Source organism: Saccopteryx bilineata, chromosome 4 (assembly GCF_036850765.1).
Source record: "Saccopteryx bilineata isolate mSacBil1 chromosome 4, mSacBil1_pri_phased_curated, whole genome shotgun sequence".
NCBI classification, from domain to species: Eukaryota; Metazoa; Chordata; class Mammalia; order Chiroptera; family Emballonuridae; genus Saccopteryx; species Saccopteryx bilineata.
In genome coordinates this window covers 129,052,128-129,070,861 of record NC_089493.1, presented here as the reverse complement: position 1 = coordinate 129,070,861, position 18,734 = coordinate 129,052,128, and the positions used below count along the sequence as shown (strand labels likewise).

General features: G+C 43.1%; 2 protein-coding genes and 1 pseudogene across 2 annotated transcripts in view; all 3 read right to left on the bottom strand.

Annotated features, from left to right (window-relative positions):
• REC114 (REC114 meiotic recombination protein) overlaps positions 1-16,048 on the bottom strand; it is a 109,177-nt gene extending 93,129 nt beyond the window's left edge. The window contains exon 1 of the mRNA XM_066278075.1: positions 15,889-16,048. Within this exon, the coding sequence (XP_066134172.1) occupies positions 15,889-16,038 (150 nt within the window). The 5' untranslated portion in view covers positions 16,039-16,048. The remainder of the gene's footprint in view (positions 1-15,888) is intronic.
• The window catches only part of BBS4 (Bardet-Biedl syndrome 4), a 948,798-nt gene that overhangs the window by 31,038 nt on the left and 899,026 nt on the right, over positions 1-18,734 (bottom strand). The gene's annotated exons all lie outside the window — the stretch shown is intronic.
• LOC136335181 (ETS translocation variant 5-like) lies at positions 3,426-5,341 on the bottom strand (annotated as a pseudogene).

The following is an 18,734-nucleotide window of genomic DNA, read 5'->3' as shown; positions in this document are numbered from 1 at the left end:
AAATTCTACTTAAATCATGTTATGCAAACAAGCCTGGGCCTCTATGAAAATTATCTTACATAATTAAATTAAGCTTTTCTTCATTAAAGGAGAACAGAGGCATTCCAAGTTGGAAATTTGTACAGTAAGTCCTCACTGAACACTGTCAATAGTTTACAACTTTAAGCAAATCAATGTATAACAAAACCAATTTTACCATAAGCATTTCATCAACCTTACAATGAAATGAAACATTGTTGAACAAAAAAGTGTTCTTTGAAGATCTGCTATATTTGTAAACCAATGCTCCGGAACAAATAATGATTTTGTCATAGAAAAATAAAAACGTTAGCACATCAGTTAGAAGATTCTTTCTCTACAAAGCCTATATAATCTGCAATGTATGTGACAAGTAATGCACTTAAACATAAACACAATTATAAATAATGTCTTCTATATCTATCTGTTAGGTATAGGCTCGAGTATGCTGTAGAAACTAACAACCTCAAATACAAAGGTTTATTTCTCACTCACACTATATATCCATCCTCACTCTAGCTGTCTTCACACTCTATCTGACCATGTCTATCATTTTCACTATAGGACCTAGGCTGACAGGGCAGCTGATAGCTACAACACTGCAGCAAAGAGAAAGATCAGGAATCACGCCCTGGTTCTTATAGCTCCTGCCCTTGACATAGGTCAGTTTCAGTTCTGCTGATCACTTTTCATTGGCCAACATAAATCACATGGCAAACAATTGCAAGAGGCCAGAGATAGGCAAGCTTAGTACACTTGGTGAACAACTTTAATCCTACTACATTATCCATGACACTATCTGTTGTCAGATAGACCTAGGACCAAATCCTAGCTTTGCTATTTAAAAATATACTTTATTTCCTCAGTTATAAAATAAAATTAGCAATCACTACCTTATAGGTACATCAGCAAGATTAAATGATATAATGTGAGATTAGATGCTTAGCAGAATGCCTAGCCTTGATTTGTTCATTCAATAAATATTTGGGGGGCATCTGCCAAGTACTGTTCTAGGCACTGCCATATAGTAATCATACACTGAATAGCAGTACTTTTGGTTGGTACTATTGTTATTTAAAAAATGTCTTTTGAATTCCAACCAGAGACCTCAGGAAAAATCTTTCATTTCTTTTTTTTTTTAATTGAAAGCAAACTTCTTTATTGTACACAGTACAAAATATAACGCAGCTTGGCAGGATGCATACAGCCCTGCGCAGGGGAAAGTATTTCAAATCAACTGACAGGGTAAAGCCTTTCTTCACTGTAGACTTTCGACACTCTGAAAAGAAGCAAACAAAATAAACAAAAAATAAAACCATCCCGGAGGTGCATGCGTCCGATGGGAATGCGTTGGTGATGCCTCCAACCTATGTTCCATGACGGCACAGGCCACATAGTTACAGCAAGGAAGCTACAAGGATTATTTCCATTCTTGCTAAGATAGCATAAATCTACTAAAAAAAAAACCCCAAACCCCAAATCAGGATAACTAAAGAAAGGAATAACAAATCCTATACAGCATTTACAACAAATCTCTAGCCATCCAGGGATAAAATATGCATTTATGTATGTATAGACTATGTGTAGGATAAAAAGCTATAAATATGATCTGAAAAGAGTCCTTTGATTAGAGTACAATGCTAATTAAGGCCCAAGCTATAGGTTCAACACCTTTGTGGGCTAATTAGCTCCAACAGCGGAAAACCTTATGTTTCCATAGCTATATAATACACCCCTTATCCCAGTGAACCTCTCCACAAATATGCTGCTGATAATAAGGGGAACCACTGGAGACTATGGAACATCATTAGAAAAAACAATTCAGAGCACATGTCTTTCCCTCGCCGAGCCAGCACTGTCCTTCCCACGTGAAGAGCAAACATGCCAGATGTCACAGGGAGCACAGAATGCTGTCAACAGAGCAGGCAGCGAGGTGCCGCCACTTTCTCATTAACTTTTCCTGTATTTTAAGCTCAACTTCCATAGAGCTGAAGCTGGTGCTGTTTAAAACTTTTCAATATAATACAGCAATCAGATAAGCTTTTCTTTTCTTTTTTTAAGGTGGCAGGAAATAAAAATGTGAGCATTATTTTACCTGTTAGAATTACATGTAAGTCTCAAACCCTACTGAATCATATGCAGGGTTTAAAGTCCAAGAATTAAGGAAAAGGGAAAACAAAACAAATTGGTGAAACAGAAAATGTTGTCAGTCATACCCAAGGGAGAATCCCCAGGGTTCCAACCAGGTGACCAGGATATGGATTTCCAATGGATATGACATGTATTATGTACATTTGCTTTCCAGAGAGGGCATGTGAGAGACCATGGGGATCTATCCATGTAGAATCTAAGCAGTGTGTCCATGCTGCCCTGCGCACCTCAAAAATGTACAACTCAGGTGCAAATGTTCCATTGGGCTGTCTCGTGCAGAAAGCGCAAAGCAGGCAATAACATGGACTTGTACGCGGCTAAGAGGAAGCCCCCAGAGCCCCTTTCAAGCTGCAGCGCCTTCATAAGGTGGCACTGTCCTGCCTAAGGGACACAGTGCAGTTACCAAAAGGTTTTTGGGTTTTTTTTGTTTTAAAATCCAAAACTACAAAAATCAGTTTATAAACTGTTTTCTCAAAACAACCACCAAAACAAAACAATCCCTCTAATCAAAGCAAAACAAAATACTGTCAAAAGAGTTAATTACACTTCTCCTAAAATTAAAGCCATCCACACACAGCCATGTAACTGGGAAGAGAAAGGGGGCTTGCTCTACTTGGTGACCACGTGGCCAGACGGTCCCCAAGAGTAGCAATGGTTTATTATTTGAGAACCATGGAGTGGGTAAAGGCTGTTCTGACTTCCCCCTCTTCTTTCTAGACCAGGGGGAAATATTTCAGATTGAGCTAGATGAGCTCTCTTAATTTTAATATATATTTTTAACCCTTCATGGTGAGTGAGCCTCCCCAACTTAGCCTACCTAGTGTCCTATGGGCTTGTGATTTCTTTTTCAATAAATTGTGCAAATCAGAGCCCTTCCGTGTGAAGGCATTTAATAGTCTGTGATCAATGCTGATTGTCACACACTCTGTCCCAGTTTGTGGGCACTAACCTGAACAAGGTATTGCTTTGCATATATTGTCCATGGGAAGGGGGTTTCATTGCAATCTCTTCCCAGAAACTTTCTCAGGATCAGAGCTGATCCTCTTTTTGGTGGTTTTTCTTCCCCTTCCTGTTCCCACTCCCTGGCCAAGCTATCTGTCTTTAAGTGTGCCAGTCCAGAGACAGCTTAGGTTCTCCAGATAATACTCAAAGGGCAAGCGTTAGGAACAACCAAAGACACAAACAAAACCACTGCCCTCATTTGCCTGAATGGGAACTGCTAGCTCTAGGGTTTGGCCGCTCAGCCACTCAGAAACTTAGTAAGCAAAGCCTTCAGCATAGGGGAGGCTGCTGCAGTGATCTGTGTCCAAGAGGTAAGCAGGGTTTTCAGAGTGGGTCAGCGGCAGGGTATCCTCCTCGTTGAGATGGCACTCAGACTCTGCTTTCAGGAACAGACGTTGGTTGTCAGGGAAGGCCATGGAGAAAAGGGCATCCAGGTCATAGACAAATTTGTAGTTGTATCGCTCACCAGCCACCATCTACATGGTGCCCTTTCCAGAGTAATAGTGTAGAGAATGGCTGAACTTGTCAAAGTTCGTGGCTGGCCAGTTCTTCTGGATGCCCCAACACCAAGCTACCTCCTCAGGTTCTATCAGCTTGAACTCCATGCCTTGGCCTGTCCAGGCAATGAAGTGAGCATTGGCTGGGTCATCAAGAAGGGTAACCAGCCCTGGCCGGTTGGCTCAGTGGTAGAGTGTTGGCCTGGCGTGCAGAGTCCCAGGTTCGATTCCCAGCCAGGGCACACAGGAGAAGCGCCCATCTGCTTCTCCACCCCTCCCTCTCTCCTTCCTCTCTGTCTCTCTCTTCCCCTCCCGCAGCCGAGGCTCCATTGGAGCAAAGATGGCCCGGGCGCTGGGGATGGCTCCTTGGCCTCTGCCCCAGGCGCTAGAGTGGCTCTGGTCGCAACAGAGCGACGCCCTGGAGGGGGAGGGGCAGAGCATCGCCCCCTGATGGGTGTGCCGGGTGGATCCCGGTTGGGCGCATGCGGGAGTCTGTCTGACTGTCTCTCCCTGTTTCCAGCTTCAGAAAAATACAAAAAAAAAAAAGAAGGGTAACCAGGAACTGCCACAGCTGAAGGGAACCTCGCCTCTGGTAAGGGGATCCCTCATGATACATGGTGGGCTCTTGCTTGACTTTGGCTTCCAGTCTCTCAGGAACAACACAAGTGTCATCGAAGTACAACTAGGGATCTTTTTTATATGAAAAATCTTTGTGGCTGCTGGAGAAATGCCCCCCTTTCATGTAGGACTGGCAGTTAGGCACTTCTGAATCAACACAAAAATTCCGAGGCTCCTGCTTGACTCCCATTGGTGACTAGAACCCATGTCCTGGGAGGCCTGGCATGCCTGGAACCCCATGTTCATAGAGTGGGTTCATAGCATTCTTGTTTGAATCCCTGAGAGGCTGGGGGAGATGCAGGGACAGTAGGTCCGGACATCTGTCGATGGTAACTGGGGCGATTATCTGCAGGAACTGATTGAGGAGAGAAGAGGTGGCAGGGTTCAGACAGTTGTCTCTGAAATCTCTGTTCTGATGGATACTGGTTTTCAGGCATCATCTTTGGCTTCTTCAGGGGCTGATGTGGTGGCCAGGGGACCACAAAGGTTTGCTGCTGTAGTCCAGGGTCTGGAAGCGAATGAGGGGTGGAGGCAGGGCCCACACCTTGTACAGGAGGCCAGCTGCAGCACGGTGCACAGAGGTGGGCAGAGTTGCCTGAGGTGGGGGAAATAGGGAATTCTGGTGGGTGGGTGACAGAAGGGGGTAGGAAGGGTTAATGGCCTGAACCCAGAGGGAGGCTTCCTATCATAGGCACAATAGTTGTAGAGGCACTTTTCTCCATAGTTAGCACCAACAGCCTGCTCATGGCTATAGAATGGCAGCTCAGAAGAGGGGTTGTGCAGCTCCTGTTTGATCTTGGTTGGAGGTGGGACATGAAGCGCCAAGTTATCATACTGGAAATCTGGGACAAACTGTTCATCATTAGGAACTTGTGCTTCAGCTAACCAAGCCTCTTGAAGTTGACTGAGATCCTGAAACAACCCTTCAGAATCATGAGCCAGATCTGTTCCAAAAACTTCCTCCTTCTGTCAATCACAGGCCGCCCTCTACATTCCTCTGATCTACATTTCCCTGGGACCCTAAAAAGGGCTTGTTGGTCATAAAATCCATCCATGGTGCTTCCAACGTCTCTAATATCACTTTGAAAGGTTTCAGCATTGAGTAATTTCTGCAGAGAAAGGGGTCTGTCTTTCTGAGGCACTGGCTCTCCTCCTCTTGCAGCTGCCCCAGGATGCAGGCGTGCTCACGCACACCCACAACTGGCCGGACACCTAAACAAATGACTGGGCCGAACAGCTCTGGGGACACTGAACCACTCTGCGCATAAGCCACTGGACTCCAGCTTTCATTTCTTAACAGTCTCAAGATTCAGAAGAGAAAAGTGTGTGGCAGACTTCTAGTTGTTCTTCAACACCCATTTTCCTTTTTATATGGTAATAGAACCCCTGATTTTTAGCTGGACACGATTTTGTAGAATCCAAATTACATATGTCAGCTGTCCACGCAGCAAGGATGGCTATGCGTCTAAATTCTGGCCACCAAGCTACAGGAGGAAGAGTCAAAAGACAACTTAAGGGAAACTTCCTTAAGAGACAGCAGGTGCATATCCTTTGTCCATTTCTCCATACTTTCCTCCACAAGCCATCTAGAATATCAGCTCTATCTTGGACTATGAGACCTTGGCCGTGCTGGGCAGAGGAACAAAATAAAAGACCCTTAGTTCCTGACTTGTGAAGTGTCATATCATCCCTGTACTTTTATGTGGAGAATAATAAATTTTCATTTAATTTAATGTACTGTTATTTTACATATTCTGTCACCTAGAGCCTATCTTAATCCTAGAACAAAAAATAACCCAATTAACTCTTCCAAAAAAATCAAGCTGCATGGAAGAGTAATAACTTTTGATGATAGCCCTACATCTTCATAAAAGACTCGTGGTGTTTAGCAAAATTGAGACTAGCTTGAGCTTTAGAATCAGCTCCTCCACTTCCTATGCAGACCTTTGGCAAGCTACTTAACATAGCCAGGCGTTAGCTTCTTCTCTCTAAAATAGTAATAAGATCTAAAGAGTTGTGAAAATTAAATGTGAAAAGGTTTTTATAAAAATACTTTTTAATTGTAAAGTGCTACATAGCAGTGGTTTTCAACTGCCAGTCTACAGACTAATCCAGTTCGCCAGAAATTCTGTGCCAGTCCATGAAAGAGTTAACCGCTCTCATGTTGAATGAAGAAAACCCTGGCTTAGGGGGGCTCTGGGACAATGTCAAAGTAACAGCATTTGCATCACAGGAGTAGCATAAGGAAAAGAGAGACCTCAAGGGACTGAAAACCTAACTAAAGAAATAATGACAGAAACTTCTCTAACCTGGCAAAGGAAATAGACATACAAGCCCAGGAAGCAAAGAGAGTCCCAAACAAAATGAACCCAGAAAGGTCCACACCAAAAACCAAAACACATCATAATTAAAATGTCAAAGGTTAAAGACAAATAGAGAATCTTAAAAGCAGCAAGAAAAAGGCAGTTAGTTACATACAAGGGAATGCCCATTAGATTGTCAATGATTTCTCAACAGAAATTTTGCAGGCCAGAACGAATTGGCATGAAATATTCAAAATGATTAAAAGCATGGACCCCTAAAACCAAGATTACTCTACCCAGCAAGGTTATCCTTTAGAATTGATGGAGATAAAGAGACAAGAAAAGGCTAAAGGAGTTCATCACCACCAAACCAGTATTACAAGAAATCTTAAAGGGACTTTTTTCAGAAGATGATTAAAAATAAAAAAATATGAATAATAAAATGGCAATGACTAAACACCTGTCAACAAATACTTTAAATATAAGTGGATATAAGTGAATTAAATGTTCCAATCAAAAGACGTAGGGTGGCTGAATGGATAAGAAAACAAGACCTGGCTTTGGTTGCAACATCAACAGATATTGGATGGCTCAGTAGATTGAACATCTTCCCAGCAGGCCATGGTTGTGGGTTCGATCTCCAGTCAGGGCACATGTGAGAAGCAATCAATGAGTGCACAGCTAAATGGAATGACTAAGTTGATGCTTTTCTATCTCTCTCTCTCTCTTTTCCCTCTTTCCCCTTTTTGCCCCCCTCAAATCAATGGGAAATTTAAAAAAAAGAAAAAACAAAACCCTTACATGTGTGCCTACTAGAGACTCACTTCAGACGGAAAGACATGCACGGACTGAAAGTACAGGGATAAAAAAAAAGAAATGTCGACCTGTGGTGGCGCAGTGGATAAAGCGTCGACCTGGAAATGCTGAGGTCGCCGGTTCAAAACCCTGGGCTTGCCTGGCCAAGGCACATATGGGAGTTGATGCTTCCAGCTCCTCCCCCCTTCTCTCTCTCTCTCTCTCTCTCTCTCTCCCCCTCCCTCTCCTCTCTAAAATGAATAAATAAAAAAAATTGAAGAAAAAAAAAAGAAATGTCATGCAAATGGGAATAAAGAGAAAAAACCTGGATAGCAATAGTTATATAAGAGGAAACAGACTTTAAAAAACAGGCAATAACAAGCCTTTCATATATGTACATTTTATATATAATAGCCAACATTTGGTAGCGTCCTAGGTGTCCATCAATAGACAACTGGATAAAGAAAATGTGGCACAATAAACACTGGAATATAACTTGGCCATAAAAAGAATGAAATCTCACCATGTGCAACACCACAGATGGACCCATCCTAGATGGTATAATGCTGAGTGAAATAAGTCATAGAAAGACAAATGCCATATGACTTCACTTATACATGGAATATAAAAACAAAACAAAACAAAATAAATGAACAAATGAAACAGAAACAGACTCATAGATATAAGCACATTTTGATGGTTTCCAGATGGGAAGGGATTTTGGGAAATAAAGTAGAAAACAGGAAGGAATTAAGAAGTACAAAAGAGCAGTTACAAAATAGTCACAGGGATTAAAATGCAGCATAGGAAATATAGTCAATAATATTGTAACGACTATATATGGTGTCAGTGGGTACTAGAATTATTGGGGAGATCATGTCTTAAGTTGCATAAAGGTCTAACCACTATGCTGTATACCTGGAACTAATATAATATTGAAAAGAACTAAAATAATCATTTTTGTTGGTGTTTTAATGAATCCTAATTTAAGCTTTATAAATACTGTTATTTTTATCATTTTAACCCTGGATGTTAATCTCAGAGTTCCTCATCCACATAACTGAACTGCTATTCCTCATGTGAAATATTAATACTGCTATGGTGTCAGATGGGTACTAGGCTTATTCAGAGGATCACTTCGTAATTATATTTTTATAATTATATATATATAATTATAAAGGCTATATATATATAATTATAAAGGCTAACCACTTTGCTGTATACATGAGACTAATGTAATTTTGAATTTCAACTATAATTTAAATTTTTTAATTAAAAAATAATTCTCAGCCATGGCCAGTTGGCTCAGCGGTAGAGTGTCAGCCCAGCATGTGGAAGTCCTGGGTTCGAATCCCACATTTGATTCCCAGTCAGGGCATACAGAAGAAGTGACCATCTGCTTCTCCACCCCTCTCCATCCCCCCCCCTCTCTTTTCCTCCTGCAGCCATGGCTCAAATGGTTTGAGTAAGTTAGCCCTGAGTACTGAGGATGTCACCAAGGCCTCACCTCAGGTGCTAATATGGCTCTGGTTACAATGGAGTAGCAGCTTCAGATGGGCAGAGCATTAGCCCCTACTGGGCTTGCCGGGTGGATCCTGGTATAGCACATGCAGGAGTCTGTCTCTCTGCCTCCCCGCCTCTCAATTAAAAAAAAAATTCTCAGCAAATGATTAAACTATTAAAATTTTCTATTCTGATGGTTTCTAATGAATGAAAAATTATGATAGTCAATATCTCAAAATTTGTTTTTCATAATGCTATTATTTAAAGTATGTGTTTAATAAATATTTTGAAAAAAATCCAAAAATAGCCCTGGCTGGTTGGCTCAGCGGTAGAGCGTCGGCCTGGCGTGCGGGGGACCCGGGTTCGATTCCCGGCCAGGGCACATAGGAGAAGCGTCCATTTGCTTCTCCACCCCCCTCTCCTTCCTTTCTGTCTCTCTCTTCCCCTCCCGCAGCCAAGGCTCCGTTGGAGCAAAGATGGCCCGGGCACTGGGGATAGCTCCTTGGCCTCTGCCCCAGGCGCTAGAGTGACTCTGGTCACGGCAGAGCGACGCCCCGGAGGGGCAGATCATCGCCCCTGGTGGGCGTGCCGGGTGGATCCTGGTCGGGCACATGCGGGAGTCTGTCTGACTGTCTCTCCCCGTTTCCAGCTTCAGAAAAAAAAAAACCCCAAAATAATAGATATTAAAACTTCTAAGAGAAACAACAAAGTGGTTAAAAGCACAAACTTTGGAAACATGTGGTCTGAATTCTTCTCAGTTATTATTTCTGTGTTCCTGGGTAAGCCATTGAACCTCTGTGCTTTAGTTCACTTATCTATAAAATGAGTACAAGAATACTTGCTTCATAGGGCCATTTTAAGAAATATGATAAAATAAGTACTTAATAAATAGTAGCTATCATGTCATAATGATTACATTATCACAAGAATAGTTCAGCACGGTTACCATTCAGTCAAACATTTATTGAGCATCTTTTATGTTAGAAAATAGGTAAGCACTAGAAATACAAAGAAAAAAATGTACAGATAAGAGGACCCAAAATATATCTTACGTTGAATTCACACTTAAAAGTTCATTTCAAGCCTGACCAGGCGGTGGCAGAATGGATAGAGTCAGACTGGGATGCGGAGGACCCAGATTCGAGACCCCGAGGTCACCAGCTTGAGCCCAAGGTTGCTGGCTCGAGCAAGGGGTTACTCAGTCTGCTGAAGGCCCATGGTCAAGGCACATATGAGAAAGCAATCAATGAACAACTAAGGTGTCACAACAAAAAACTGATGATTAATGCTTCTCATCTCTCTCCATTCCTGTCTGTCCCTATCTGTCCCTCTCTCTGACTCTCTCTCTGTCTCTGTTAAAAAAAAAAAAGTTCATTTCAAGTACAAACTTCATATTCTATTTCTTAATTTATAAGTAGGGTGATTAAGTTTCTCCCATGAAAATTAAAGAATGACTTTTTTTCCCCTTCAAATGGAAAAAATAAAGTTGTGAGGTTCAATCAATTAGGAAATGTCTGAGAAATCCTTGGAATCTGGAAAACACAGTAAACGAAAACAACTTGCAATTAACATCACCTTTCAAAATTATTCTGAAATCAGTAGAATAAATTACATTCAGACATAAAATGGACCAATCTATTATTATGATGATCTTGTTTTTAGAAGCGCTTGGCGAACAGATGTAAGAAATTAAAATCAAGTTCAAGTTTGTATTTCATTTGCTCATTCATTTAAATGACAGATGGCTTAAATATTAACCCCATTAATGAAATGCATATTCATTATGAAATGATTGCCTTACCTCGCTCATTTTAATAATTTTATTAATTCTACTACATGGCTGCCCATTTCATTCGAGGGCTTCTGCCTCTCAAAGTGTGATCCTAGGATTAACAGTATCAGCATAACCAGGGAAGCTTGTTAGAACTACAGAATTTTATTCCCCATACCAATCCTACTGAGTCAGAATTTGCATTTTTAAAATATCCCCAAGTGATTTCTATACACATTGAAGTCTGACTAGCATAGTTCTAAAGTCTTGATTGTTCAATGTTACAAAAAAAGTTTATTTGCTTCCAAAGTGTGGTTAATTTAACTCTGGATAGTAACCTTTATTAATAATTCAACTCAGACAAAAAAATCAAATCAATCAATATACATATATACTAGATATTCTATATATAATATTTATGTCTCAGACTTGACCTTTCCTCTCAACTACGGCTTCAAGTCTGAGAATTCTTGTTGCATTATTTATTTTTTTTCCCTCTCAAGTCAACCTCTTTGCTGTGGCATATGGCCATTATGATGAAAGTCTTCTCTGTAATTAACTGAAATAATAGAAGATCAGATTCTCCATCTAATTTCAGAAAAAAATGAAAAAAATTCCAAATAGGTTTAACCAAGGTTGAACTTCAAAGTTCCCAAGGAAAAAGAAAAATGACCAGCCTGACCAGGAGGTGGTGCGGTGGATATAGGAGCATCAGACTGGGATTCAGAGGACCCAGGTTTGAAACCCTGAGGTCTCAGGCTTGAGCCTGAGCTCATCCGGTTTGAGTGTGGGGTCACTGGCTTGAGCGTGGGAACATAGGCATGACCCCATGGTCACTGGCTTGAAGCCCAAGGTCATTGGCTTGAACAAGGGATCACTCGCTCTGCTGTAGCCCCCAGGTCAAGGCACATATGATAAAGCAGTCAGTGAACACCTAAGGTGCTGCAACGAAGAATTGATGCTTCTCATCTCTCTCCCTTACTATCTGTCTGTTTCTATCTGTCCCTCTCTGTGTCTCTGTCACACATACACAGAAAAATACCAGAATGACTCTATCCTCCAAAATAATATATTTTAATGCTTCACTTAACATATTTTTTTACTGAGGGTAGCACATATTTTTAGAGTAAGAAATGCACATCAAACTTTAGAATGGTTCTTTAGCTGGTTCATCTTTTATTATTACTATTGCACAATAGTCATGGTACACACAATATAGAACAAATCTTGTTTTTCCTTTCATTTCTTTTTTTTAAATTACAGACCTAAGCTGAAACTGATCACAGCAGGTATAATGGTTTGGCACAGATTCAAAGGAAAGTACAAATGTTCGCTTTTCAAAAGCACTGCAAAAGCCAACCTCATTTATTTCCATGTGGCCATGGCTTTATGCCAAACATTTGAAAACAGTTGAAAAGTGCTGTTCTGTATAAGCAATTATGAAGAGTTTTGCAAAAAAGAAGGGGGAAAAATGTAACAACAATCAACTCCTTCAAATGGTCAAATGCCCGTGGCCTCTAGGTTGCAGTATAAGAATCTAGAAGTTGTCGGCTGTATCTGAGCCAATACACCCAACCATCTGGGCAGCATGGGTTTGGAGAGTGTAAAGAAAAGGCATTAAGGAATCTGTAGGGCAGTGTCAAAAATTAAATGTATTCAAACATCCCAAGATTGATTCCTTCCTTGATTCCTTCCTTGATTCCTTCCTTCTTCCCTCCTTCCCTCCCTCCCTACCTCCTTCCTTCCTTCCTTCATTTTTTTTTTTTGTATTTTTCTGAAGTTGGAAACGGGGAGGCAGTCAGACAGACTCCCGCATGCGCCCGATCGGGATCCACCCGGCATGCCCACCAGGGGGCAATGCTCTGCCCATCTGGGGCGTCGCTCTGTTGTAACCAGAGCCATTCTAGCGCCTGAGGCAGAGGCCATGGAACCATCCTCAACGCCTGGGCCAACTTTGCTCCAATGGAGCCTTGGCTGCGGGAGGGGAAGAGAGAGACAGAGAGGAAGGAGAGGGGGAGGGGTGGAGAAGCAAATGGGTGCTTCTCCTGTGTGCCCTGGCTGGGAATCGAACCCGGGACTCCTGCACGCCAGGCCAACGCTCTACCACTGAGCCAACCGGCCAGGGCCTCCTTATTTTATTTTTGAGAGAGACACAGGAAGGGAGAAAGATGAGAAGCATCAACTCATAGTTACAGCACCTTAGTTGTTCATTGATTGCTTTCTCATGTGTATCTTGACCAGGGGGCTCCATTCAAGCCAGTGACCCCTTGCTCAAGCCAGCGACTTTGGGCTTCAATCCAGCAACCTTTGGGCTTAAGCCAGCAACCATGGGGCCATGTCTATCATCCCATGCTTAAGCCAGTGACCCCGTGCTCAAGCTGGCGACCTCAGGGTTTCGAACCTGGGTTCTCAGCATCCCAGGCTGATTTAATTCTTTATTTACCTCATTTTGCATTTGCAGCCAATGTAATTTCTCAGGACACAATGTTCCACAAGAATATAATTAAGTATTTAATGTTTTTTTTTATGATTCTAGATATACTTATTTTCAAGCTTTAAGTAATGTCTTTAGCTCTAATATTCTAGAATTTGATGAACAATCCATTAACCCTTCTCTCTGCTCACATTCATAGCAAAGTCAGACTATGCACACTGGCTCCACTTCCTCACCTACCAGTCACTCTTTGGCCCACCTCTACCTGGCTTCCACTCCATTCATTCTATTAAAATTTATCTTGGTAAAGACCATAAAGGCCCTGGCCAGTTAGCTCAGCAGTAGAGCATTGGCCCAGCATGTGCAAGTCCAGGGTTTGATTCCCAGTCAGGACACACAGAAGAAATGGCCATCTGCTTCTCCATCCTTCCTCCTTCCCCTTCTCTCTCTCTCTCTCTCTCTCCGTCTCCCACAGCCATGGCTCAAATGGTTAAGCAAGTTGGCCCCAGGCACTGAGGATGGCTCAATGGCCATGCCTCAGGCACTAAAATAGCTCAGAAGCAGCCCAGAGGGGCAGAGCATTGCCTGGAGGAATCTTGCCAGGTGGATCCGGTCGGGCACAAGCAGGAGTCTGTCTCTCTGCCTCCCCACTTCTCACTTAATTTAAAAAAGACTGTAAGGACCTTCATATTGCTAAATCTTATGGACTGCTGTAGTCATCATTTCCCCTTACTTTGCTGCATCATTCAACAAAGTGAACCGTCCTCTCCCTCTTGAAATAGCTTTCTGTAGCTTTGATGGGCCTACATTCTCCTGGGTGCCCAACTCTGTCCCTTGTCAATCTTTAAGGACTCTGTTCCCCCTACCTAACCTACAAATGCTACCTTGGAGCTTGGTCCTGAAATCTCAAATAATCTCCTGAATATAAACATCCTTTTCATGGTGATGACACACTTTCATGCTGACTACACATTTGCATCTCAAGGCCAGATCTCTCTTCTGAGTCTAGACCAGTACACCCAACTAGCTATTCAACATCTCCACCTGGATGTTTCTTAAACATATTTAAAACTCAATACATCCCAAACTGAAGTCATGTATTATTTCCTCACTGTTCATCCTCCAATTTCCCCATTCCTGAACCATCTACCCAGTTGCTCCTGCTAGACCCAGAAGCCCTGTACTGTCACCACTCGTATCCAATCAATCTCCAATTCTTGCCCTTTTGGCCTGCAAAAGATAGCTTTGACACGCTCAGTTTCCCACCTGTACTGCCATCCTCCCCTCTCACCTCCATCCTCCAGTCTAAGTCATCATCATCACCTCCTGACTACCACATTGCAATGGCATTCTAAGTCATCTTCCTGAATCTATTCATATTCTCCTCCAATTTCATCTCCACACTTTAGCCAGAGTGATCTTTCAAAGAAGAAAATGTTCCTACTTAGAACCCTTCAGTGGCTTCCTATTGTTTTTATTTGTTTGCTTGCTTTAGTGAGAGAGACAGAGGCAGAGACAGAAAGGGAGAGAGATGAAAAGCATCAATTTGTAGTTGTGGCACTTTTAGTTATTCATTGATTGCTTCTCATACTGGAGGGGCTCCAGCCAAGCTAGTGACCCCTTGCTCAAGGCAGAGACTTTGGGCTCAAGCCAGTGACCTTGGCTTCAAGCCAGCAACCTTTGGGCTCAAGCCAATGAGGTTTTGAACCTGGGACCTCAGTGTCCCAGGCTGACACTCTAGCCACTGCACCATCACCTGGTCAGGAATTAGGATAATGTTCATGAGACCCCTGACAATCTCATCTCATGCTATCATTCCCAGTGTTCTCCATAAGCAACAGCCTACTCTTTTTCTCTGCACATTATATATGATGAGATTTCTCCAGGTGCAGGGCCACTGCACATGTTGTGTCCTCTACCTGGAATATTTACTTGTTCTCTTTTACTCTTCTTTTACCCACTGCTGCTCAAATCACACCAACATATACATGCACAAGCATAATCCAAAATCCCAGGGTCCACTTGAACAAACTAGACCAAAAGAAAATGGCTGCCTAGCAACCCACAGTGTTAAAACATCACCAAAATAATAATAATAATAATAATAATAACAGCAGTAGCACCAAACCCTTATATAATGTTATACAAGGCACTGTTACAGGTGACTTATGTATTAAACTCAGCATTCACAACAATCTGATGAAGTAGGCACTATCATAATCTCTATTTTTTTTAATTTTATTTAGAAAATTAAATTCAATGGGGCAACACTGATCAATATACTCTGCACTATAAGAAAAAGTAATTAAAGTACAGAGAGGATAATTTTACCAAGGTCACTGAAGCTCAGTGGCAGAGTTAGGACTGGGATTTAGTCCTTTGTGTGAACATGTGGCCAACTGCCCATAACTTGATGATGAGCTGTCCAACCTTCCCTCCCACATAACGGATGTGGAGCTGGTTTTACATAACTTACATGGTTGTTTGGTAAGTACTAATTCTCTAATAGACCAAAAACATGCATGAGGGTGGAGACAACTGTATCTCTTTCACTGACGCATCCCCAACTCCCTGAATAATACCTAACATATAATTGATGTGTAAACACGTCTCCTGTCCATATGCATGTTCTATGAGGGCATGCTGGGTTGCACCCATATCTTGCACAGCTCTCTACACACCAATGTCCCCCGTTAGCGGTCTCACAGTGCCCGCCCACGTGGCTCCGGCCTAGCTTCCCTCCCTTCCCTTGAAGGCGGCACCTCGCGGCCTTGCCCGCCCACCCACAGGCCTCACCTTCCACGTAGGAGCAGAGGCCATCCCGGCTTCCAGACCAGGCTCTCCGATGCCTAAGGGCATGAAACGGCCATACCGTTGCAGCGGCCACTGTGACACATCTCCATTGAAAAGCCCGATGCCCACCTGCTCTTTTCCTGCCTCCGCCATGTCCAGCTTGCCTGGGGCACACAGGCAGAGGGCGCCTTCCAGTCAATCACGCAGCTGGCCAAACAGGACGTGAGGTGACATAAGGCCCGCCCTCCCCTTTCACACAAGCCAATGGGCAGGCTGTGAAGGCTCCGTCCTGCAGGGGGCTCTTCGGTTGCGGAGTCGCTTGGGCTCTCGGGCGCCTTCTCTTGGTGGACAAAGGGGAGGTCATGACTCCAACCTGCAGTGGGGTTGTGCTGCCTGTAAGTGTTCATTGGTCCTGGCCCTGCAGTATGCAGGCTCCCACCTGTCCCAGGTAGCCCGGGGCACCATCCACGCGTGGATGGAGACACTTCCCAACACCGGCCAATGCCTGTGACCTATGCAAGCCAGGCGAGGCGGTTCCCTCAGGCGCCTGGACCAATGTGTCCTCCCCAATTCCCCCCCCCCTCGCCCACCGCCCCGCAATGTCCTGTGCAGCACAGCCTCATTGGGACCATGTCCTCATCATCCTGCAAACCCCTAGATACACTGTCAAGTTCTCCCCAAAAGAGAACTTGTGGATGGAATGCTGCCTTAAACAGCAGATGCACCTAAATGACAGGTCTGGGGGATTTGTAGTCGACAAAGCATTTCTATACCTGTTATTTCATTTGTCCTCCCAAATACCTGGCGACGAATTAAAGAAGCCAAACAGAGACGATCTCCCCCGGTTGAATAGACAGAGGTAAAATAAGGTCCTAAGAGCAAAAGCAATGTGTTCCAAGGTTTCACAGCCAGAAAACTGTGGACTCCGCAGTTTCGCTGCATGTCCACCCCGCTTACAAAGAATTTAGCTATTCATCTGGTCTGTCAAGTCGGAAGCAATGTGTACAGAGAATGGAGGCTATGGTAACCATATCCAAAAAATAAAGTTATAATGCAAACATTTTTTTAAAAAGCTCTGCATGTCAGAGGGTATTAAATGCATAGACAATGGTTGGAGAGGTGGTAACGTTGTCACTCTGCACAATACTGATTAAATATCTACAGTGTGTAGCTATGCCAGTATCCACAGTGGTTACCGAAATGGGTGAGGAATGCATCCAGCCTTCTAGGACCTGCCGCCCTAACAAGAAAGACAGAGGGATACTTGTGACGCCCCGCAATGCCCTGTGAAGGAGTAAATCCAGTGTTCAAAGGACACAGATGAAGTAAACATTTACAAATGGGAATGGTGGTGGCATTTCAGTCCTAACTTGAAGGGTGAGAAAAAGTTTCCCAAGGGAAGGTGGAAAAAGTGGTATCCCACGTGGACAGCAAGTTGAGGAGCAGTGGCATGGAGCCAGAAGGCAAGGTTTCTTAGAGATGAGGCCACCAAGATGAGTTGGGAGGAAGAGCACTGAGCAGCAGCTAAGGAGAGTGAATGTTACTTGGTAGGTGGTGAGGAGCATGAAAATTTGCATGGGGGCTGGGGGGGCAGTGACACTATCATAACAGCTGTCTAGGCGGGCTAATCTTTCAGGGGCATGTAGAATAAATTGCAGTCAAGGCAAGGGATATCTGTTACTTATCTTTCCATTAGCTCAGTGAAGCTTGAAGGGATCAGATTTCAGAAGTTTATTCTGAAGGTCCTTAAATGACACAGCAGTACTGTATCTAATTCAATAGTAAATGGACAGAAACTTGGTTTCAATCCAGGTCCAAGGTGTGTGCGACCTTGGTCAGTCACTTAACCTCTCTGTAAAATAGGTTTAGTAAATACCTACTTTACAGGGTCCCCGGAAGGATAAAATAACATCGTTTGTAGGCAAATACTTGGTAAACCACAAAGCAGCCTGTATGTTGGCACTCTCTTTTTTTTGCAGGGTTAACATGACTTTTCGGTGGCTTATTACAGGAGGAAGGACAGGAATGGGAGTGTGACATTTAGTCTTAGAGGCGCTCACCCTTCAGGTCCAGGGCTGTGATGCTGTCAGACACCCTTCACAGGAGCAGATGGTGCTCACAGCTGGGACCCTGTCAGTGCCCAAGGACACCCAGGGCCCTGCTGGGATCCCACCTGCAAGCTCCCCGCCTAGACAATGCACCTGTGCTCAAGCTTCTGGGACAACCAGCATCTGCCAAGGACAGATCGTGTCTGCAGAGGGAGGCAGAAAGCTACAGTTTATAACAGGGCCTCTTAAAAACATACCTATGATTTTAACAAATGTGACTTGAGCATTTAGGAAGTCCCCGATGCTACATAAGGTGCTGGGGATACAGTAAAGAACAAAGCAGATGTGGCTTCCAACCTCCTGAGGCTTACAATCTAGTGGGAAGGCAAAGCATAGTGCAAATCACTCCATAATTTAGCCATTGTGGTTTTTAAATATATATATATATATTTTATATATATAAAAGATAAACCTGTAGTATTTATTAGGGCATTATTTTATACAATAAAAAGCACAGATCTCACATATTCAATTAGGTGATATTTAATATCTGTATACACCCAGGGGCACTACCATCCAAAACAAGATATAAAACATTTTCAAAGGCTCCAAATTCTCTTAGGAGTTCTCCTGCCTGCCAATCTTCAACTCCCAAGGGCAACCATGGGTCTGATGTCTGTCACTATAGCTTGGCTTTTCTGTTCCTGGACTTAATATATCTGAAAGCACACAGAATGTACTCTTTTGTATCCGTTTCTTTTGCTGAGTGTAATAGTCCATTAGCTTCATCCATGCATTGCT